Source organism: Papaver somniferum, unplaced genomic scaffold (genome assembly GCF_003573695.1).
Source record: "Papaver somniferum cultivar HN1 unplaced genomic scaffold, ASM357369v1 unplaced-scaffold_35, whole genome shotgun sequence".
Classification (NCBI taxonomy): domain Eukaryota; kingdom Viridiplantae; phylum Streptophyta; class Magnoliopsida; order Ranunculales; family Papaveraceae; genus Papaver; species Papaver somniferum.
This window is the reverse complement of record NW_020645971.1, coordinates 2,968,577-2,976,572: the sequence shown is the minus strand read 5'-3', so window position 1 is coordinate 2,976,572 and position 7,996 is coordinate 2,968,577. Positions and strand designations below refer to the sequence as shown.

The 7,996-nt window shown below is 40.6% G+C and overlaps 1 protein-coding gene across 1 annotated transcript; it reads right to left on the bottom strand.

Moving 5' to 3' along the window:
- Window positions 1-1,100: 1,100 nt before the first annotated feature.
- LOC113342241 lies at window positions 1,101-2,934 on the bottom strand. The gene is made up of 4 exons (XM_026586842.1): window positions 2,598-2,934; window positions 2,245-2,504; window positions 1,547-2,089; window positions 1,101-1,208 (listed from the first exon to the last, which is right to left on the bottom strand). Exons 1-4 carry the CDS (start codon window positions 2,932-2,934, stop codon window positions 1,101-1,103), a joined length of 1,248 nt encoding a protein of 415 aa, XP_026442627.1.
- Between the last annotated feature and the right edge of the window lie 5,062 nt (window positions 2,935-7,996).

Sequence of the window (7,996 nt, the reverse complement as noted above, 5' to 3'; positions counted from 1 at the left end):
CCCTTGCCGCGCCATCACAACATAATTGGAGTTCTTTAATTTCAGGAGGATGCCAAAAACACTCCACCGGATTAAGAAATTTGACACTCCTATGCTGCACTTTGAAGTAGTCCAAAATAATCGCCTCATCAGTTGTATTCTTCATATGACCCTTTAAACGAACTGAGTAGTCTTGTATCAGTTTTAGAACACGTTTGAATAAAAACTCCAATTGGGTCGTTTGTGCTCAAAAACACCTTTGTTCCGCAAATGCCACAACTCTGATTTTATAACAAGATTAGAAATAAGCCACATACTACGTACCATATTACTCCTTCTCTTTGCTGCCTTATAAGAAGTAACAAGATTTTCATTAGGCTGCAAACTAAAAATGTCAGAGAGCCAAGTCCAATCTCGTGTAGCAAAGCTACAGCTGAACAACACATGTTCCAGCGTTTCTTCATGATTCCCACACAGACAGTATCTACTTGCTAATTGGATTTTGAAACGTTGTTGTAGTAAATCGTAAGTAGCACAAGCCCCACGGATGAACTTCCAGTTCTGCGCCGCCAAACCTGGATGAACTTCCTTCCTACAAATCAAAGAAGCAGCCTCCATGATAGGATATTTCTGCCGAAATAAATCCCTAGCAGAACTTACGCTGAACTGCCCTTTCATGTCAGGCATACATACTCTATTATCATCGCCTCCGAGCATCTTTGGAAGCTGATTAATATTCAAACTAGCAGCAGTAATCCTCTCCAGATGATTTTCAGGGAATTCCCAATGGTCACCAGCCCAAAAATCTCCAACCATAATTGTTTTATCCAAATTCTGATTGTCCAGCAAGTCTGCCAAACACATTTCAGCACACCAAATATCAAAATAAAGAGAAGTGGACCTACCACCACCCAAGAAAACTTTAGTGTGTTTTTCCACCAGATCATACACCCAACGAATGCCCGGCAAAATGGAAGATTTGACTCCATACTTCTTGATGCAACCATTCCTCCCAAAGAACTTAGCTCTAAGAAAACCAGCCCATTTCTTCTTAGAGTTACGGATTTTCCACCACAACTTCATAATAAGCGCCTTATTCATTGTAGTTATGCGAACTAAGCCTAAACCCCCTCCTCAAAAGGGCAACAGACTTTATCAAAGGCCACAACAACAACAAGACTAACATTAGCATCTCCCGGCCAAATAAAATTCCTAATTGCCCTCTCACACTGCAAAATGAATTTTTTAGGCCATTTATAAACAACCATATTGTGAATAGAGTAACTTGCTATAACAGATTTAACAAGTACAATGCGATCGTGAAAAGAGAGCAAACTTCCCTTCCAACCTGCAAGTTGCGACTTAATTTTCTCAATCACATTACAAATGTGATGATAACGAACTGTGCCAGGCATAATTTGCACCCCCAATTAGCGATTCGGAAAAGTGTCCACACTCATTCCCAGCAACTCAGCAAGATAAGTTCTCATACTCAGAGAACCTCCTCCATAATAAAGCTTACTTTTTTGCCTGCAAACCGTCTGCCCCGAAGCCGCTTGATATTTACCCAATAAATCCACCAGATTATGAATGCTTTTAAGATTTCCTTAAAAAAAATCATAATGTCGTCGACAAAGAAAAGGTGAGTAGGAGAGAGACCATTTCTAGTAACCATAGGAGTCATTTTCTTTTCATTAAAGATCTTCGTAATATTTCTGCTAAGAACATCTTCAATCAGGACAAAAATCAAGGGAGATAGGGGATCACCTTGACGCAAACCTCTAGTAATTTTGAAATAACCCTCCGGATTGCCATTCAAAAGAACATAGATTCTAGCATAACTAAAAATATCCAAAAGCCAAGCACACCACTTCTCCGAGAAGCCATATCTACGAAAGACTTCTAAAACAAAATTCCAACTAACAGTGTCGAAATCCTGAGAGATATCAAGTTTAAGACCAATGTTACCATCCTTACGCTTAATATGAAGTTCATTAACCATTTCCGAAGCCAAACTGATATTTTCATGGATGTTACGACCCTTCATAAAAGCTACCTGCTCCTCATAAACAAGCTTATCCAACACATTGCTTAGTCTAGTAACTAAAATCTTAGTAAAAATTTTGAAGAAAAAATTACTAAGACCAATCAGACGAAAATTACGGAGATTATTCGCACTTCTTACCTTGGCTAGCAATATTATCAAAGAAGAATTGACTCCATTAGGAATGTGGCCAGTATTCCAACAAAGATAATGGCACTTACCAAATCCTCATGGATGATATCCCAACAATGCCGATAAAAACACCTAGAGAAGCCATCCGGACCTGGAGCACTATCAGCACCCAACTCAAAAACAACTTGTTTAATTTCTTCTAGAGACGGAATATTGCCCATGGCATGACTTTTTTCAATAGAAATGCTGGGGTGATCAAAATTGAATAAGTCTTCCTCAAGCTGCGTCTCCTGGCCATTGAACTTATCTTCATAGTAATGCACAACATGATCACGCAATTGGTTGTAATCTTACAAAATAGAACCATTAGCATCAACCAATTCAGAAATAGTGTTGCTACTCCCGCGAATGCGAATGCTATTATGAAAAAAAATGGTATTACTTGAACCCTCCACCAGCCATTGGATCCTTGATTTCTGTTTCAACATAGTAGACTGTTGAAACCTAGTTTCTGAAAGAATAGCCATAACGTCCTTCATGACATTTAACTTAGCTGTATCACTTGGATCCTCATCTGAGTTCCTAGCAGCCATTTCAAAACGAAGTTGATCTTGTTTTAAACGAGAGTTTATATTTCCAAAAACTCTAAGGTTCCAATCTTTCATCGCCACCTTCAATCTTTTCAAATTAAAGGGAAAAATAAAATCAGGTGAACCATGGGCTGGGGCATTCCAACTATCACTGACCATACGGCTAAAATCTGAGTGCAAGAACCACATTTTTTGAACTTTGAATGGAGCTCTCTTCGGTCTAGGAACCACAAAAGGATAACCAAGAAGCGTAGAATGATCAGAAACTTCTCTAGGAAGAGTTTTACACCGCCAATTCTCGAACCTGGCTAACCAAGCACCGTTAATAATTGCCCTATCAAGCTTACTAATGATTCTTTGAGATGTAGATGGTAACGATTCTCGAACGTTCTCAAATCAACAAATGTTGATGGTAACGATTTTTTTCCCATTAGTTTTTCAGCATATGTTAACGTTTTAGGTTGGTATGGATCAGGTTGATCCCCCATCTCGAATCACCAAGAGATGATCGAGTAGAATCAAAAGAAAAAAAAGTTTTGAAAAACCCTAAAATTTTCGCCAGAGAGGGAAAAAATTTAGGAGAGAGAAAAAAGCGTGGACTTCGCAAGGCTACGCAACTATAAATGAGCCTTAGGCATCATTTATACTCTTTCGGCTAAGCTGTGAAGCTTACTTGGTACATAGTCTGCATATGCACCTTCAACCAACTACCCCTCCCTATATATGTTAACTTGCAATTTCTACAACTGGGAAAAGGGGAGAAAATTGACATGCTTGCTTCACTATTCATTCGTAATGATTACGTATTTGCACAATGATTGTGTGTAATGATTGTGTATGCGTACAATGATTACGTGTAATGATAGCGTATGGGCACAATGATTGCATGTAATGATTGCTATTCAAAAAATGATTGCGCAACAGTCGTTCGGCCAGCCCTCTCTGGCCTGATGCGCAATGATTATGCGATATTGGTTCTAAGACGATAGCCTTCGTAATGCGCTATGATTACGCTGCAAGCTCAATGCCATCTACCCAACTGGCCTAATGCATCATTTGATGCGAGGTTTGGTTATTGTCCAAATGCCAAACATAATGCGCCATGTGGCGCGGTATTGGCCTTAAGCCAATCTACCTCTTACCAACCAACTGAAGCTTTGGATGAAGCTTCATCTCAGGCCGTGGCGCATCTTTTAGCCCGCGCCATGTTAAAAACACGGGGTGTTACATTATTCACCCCTTTAAAGAATTTCGTCCCAGAAATTCAAAACATAAACTATTGTGGACAAACTCACCGGTTTGGATTCCTGAACAAAAGTCACACATCAGATGCTCAGAAATCACGAGTTTCTTCAAGTTGTCATGAATAACAATTTAGACCTTCTGAGCAAACGTCCCATACCGCATACTCAGGAATTCAAAAAGATCCACAACATTACCAAGAATCTCCAGTGGCCAGTGCCAAAAGAATATATCAACAAGGTATCCTAAATGTGCATCCCATACTACACACTTAGGGGTCCCTAAAGTTCACAAGGTTGGAGATGTCACCGAAATGACAAGATTTTAGCGCAGTACTGTGTGGAACATGATCCAGTTGCCCACCGTCCCTGACGGTCATCCAAGTTGCCACTCGTAAGTGGGATGCTAGCCGGGCCTGACAACGCACACCGTTGGCCAGTTGCCAACGTGTGGGGATGATCAGTCCCATTGTCTACCCACCGTCCCAGACGGTCTTCCGGATATCCACTCGTAAGTGGGGTGCCACTTAGGCCAAGCAAACTCACAACACTCAGACAATCTCAACTCGATTCGCATATTAACTGGCATAGCAGTTACAAACTCCTTTCCGCGCAAAAGTTGGCATACTCTCCAATTTAAGTTTACATTAAGGAAAATACTCGCTTGACGAGTCCATTACTCACAATATGTAGAGTTATCTCAGAACTTTCTCTGATATCAACTGTGACGGATCAGAAAATTACGCCTGGCGCGCCTGAGGGCCATGATGATGCTACGATCCGGGCCTTAAAGCTAGGAAAATGCACGTTCATTCGCCTTTGCAAGCATGCTCGTGGAGCCTGATGCAGCTAATTTAGCTTCCACACCGTTCCAAACTCACCCTTGTCCGCAAAAGGGTATAAGGCTATAAGGATAAGGCCAATGCATATCGCATACTTCACTGGCTTTGCCTCACCGTAGGAAATTCATCACTGAATTTCCTATCTAGCTGAGAAACCGTCGTACTTCCTCTTCACTAAGCTTCGACATTGCTGAGAGCATGCACTTGTCTTGCTCGTTCCAAGGGTGCATCAATCAGGATCATGCCTTACTCTCCTTAGGCTTATGCAAGCAAGCTCTGTAACTTGCATATCGATGTAGTTTACCTCCGAGGCCATGCCCAATGCATCATTGGTACATGCCTAAGTCGAACAGCTTGATAAGAAGTATGAGCATCTACTAACTGACATGCAACTTGCCTCATTAAGTCGGGCCACAATCATCTCTTGCATCGAGCTACCGAGATTAGATGATATGAGGGGCCAAAGTATTGGACCAGCAACGCTGCAACTCATTGTGGCTGCCCACGTACCCTTTCCTACTCTAAAGAGATCAAGCACAAATCGTAGTTCATCCTCGAAGGGACAACAACTTAAGCCAACTCGTTTGCAAGGCTGTGGCCTAGCAATAATGGTAATGGCCTAGTCCATATAGGACGTTCCATCAAGATGCACAAAGGTTACTCATTATCGGGTCTGCGGCATGGCATAGTGATGCCTAAGCATCAAATTCCCTCTTCGCAAGGCTACGCAACTATAAATGAGCCTTAGGCATCATTTATACTCTTCTGGATAATCTAGGAAGCTTACTTGGTACATAGTCCGCATATGCACCTTCAACCAACTACCCCTCCCTATATATGTTAACTTGCAATTTATACAACTGGGAAAAGGGGAGCAAATTGACATGCTTGCTTCACTATTCATTCGCAATGATTACCTATGCGCACAATAATTGCGTGTAATGATTGCGTATTCGCACAATGATTATACGATATTGGTTCTAAGCCAATAACCTTCGTAATACGCAATGATTACGCTGCAAGCTCAAGGCCATCTACCCAACTGGCATAATGCATCATTTGATGCGAGGTTTGGCTCTTGACCAAATGCCAAACATAATACGCCATTTTTGCGTGGTATCGTCCTTAAGCCAATCTACCTCTTACCAACCAACTGAATCTTTGGATGAAGCTTCATCTCAGGCCGTGGCGCATCTTTTATCCTACGCCATGATAAAAACATGGGGTGTTACAGTAGGCTTGTTCTTTCATGCCTATGCCCAAGATTCAATTTGACATGCCCAAGTGAAAATTTGACATGCCTAGGATAAATTTTAAGATGCCCAAGACCGTAGTGTTGTTCTTTCATGCCCATGCCCAAGATTAATCTTGATATGCCCAAGTTTAAATTTGAAATGCCTAAGATCAATTTTGAGATGCCCAAGACCGTAGGGTTGTGCTTTCATGCCCATCCTTAACATTCAATTTGATATGCCTAGAATCAATTTTGAGATGCCCAATACCGTAGGCTTGTACTTTCGTGCCCATGCCCATGATTAAATTTGACATGTACAAGTTTAAATTTGACATGCCTAAGATCAGTTTTGAGATTCCTAAGACCGTAGAATTGTTCTTTCATGCCCATGCCCAAGATTCAATTTGACACGCCCAAGTTTAAATTTGACATGCCTAGGATAAATTTTTGAGATGCCCAAGACCGTAGGGTTGTGCTTTCATGCCCATGCCCAAGATTAAACTTGATATTCCCAAGTATAAATTTGACATGCCTAGAATCAATTTTGAGATGCCCAAGACTGTAGGGTTGTGCTTTCATGCCCATGCCCAATATTCAATTTGATATGCCCAAGTTTAAATTTGGCATCTCAACATTCAATTTTGAGATGCCCAATACCTTAGGCCTGTACTTTCAATCCCATGCCCATGATTAAATTTGACATGCCAAGGTTTAAATTTGATATGTCGAGGATCAATTTTGAGATTCCTATGAACTTAGGTTTGTTTTTTCATTCCCATGCCCAAGATTCAATTTGACATGCCCAAGTTTAAATTTGAGATGCCTAGGATCAATTTTGAGATGCCCAAGACCGTAGCATTATGCTTTCATGCCCATGCCTAAGATTAAACTTGATATGCCCAAGTATAAATTTGACATGCCTAGGATCAATTTTGAGATTCCCAAGAACATAGGGTTGTGCTTTCATGCCCATGCCCAAGATTCAATTTGTTATGCCCAAGTTTAAATTTGACATGCCTAGGATTAATTTTGAGATGCCCAAGACCGTAGGGTTGTGCTTTATGTCCATGCCCAACATTCAATTTGATATGCCCAAGTTTAAATTTGACATTCCTATGATCAATTTTGATATGCCTAAGACCGTAGGGTTTTGCTTTCATGCCCATCCTTAACATTCAATTTGATATGCCCAAGTTTAAATTTGACATGCCTAGGACCAGTTTTGAGATGCCCAATACCGTAGGCTTGTACTTTCATGCCCATGCCCATGTTTAAATTTGACATACCCAAGTTTAAATTTGACATGCCTAAGATCAGTTTTGAGATTCCTAAGACCGTAGGATTGTTCTTTCAAGCTCATGCCCAAGATTTAATTTCACACGCCCAAGTTTAAATTTGACATGCCTAGGATAAATTTTGAAATTCCCAAGACCGTAGGGTTGTGCTTTCATGCCCATGCCCAAGATTAAACTTGATATTCCCAAGTACAAATTTGACATGCCTAGAATCAATTTTGAGATGCCCAAGACTGTAGGGTTGTACTTTCATTCCCATGCCCAAAATTCAATTTGATATGCCCAAGTTTAAAGTTGGCATCTCAATATCCAATTTTGAGATGCCCAATACCGTAGGCTTGTACTTTTATGCCCATGCCCATGATTAAATTTGACATGCCAAGGTTTAAATTTGATATGCCGATGAACAATTTTGATATTCCTAAGACCTTAGGCTTGTTCTTTCATGCCTATGCCCAAGATTCAATTTGAAATTACCAAGTTTAAATTTGACATGCCTAGGATCAATTTTGAAATGCCCAAGACCGTACCGTTATGCTTACATGCCCATGCCCATGATTAAACTTGATATTCCCAAGTATAAATTTGACATGCCTAGGATCAATTTTGAGATTCCCAAGACTGTAGGGTTGTGCTTTC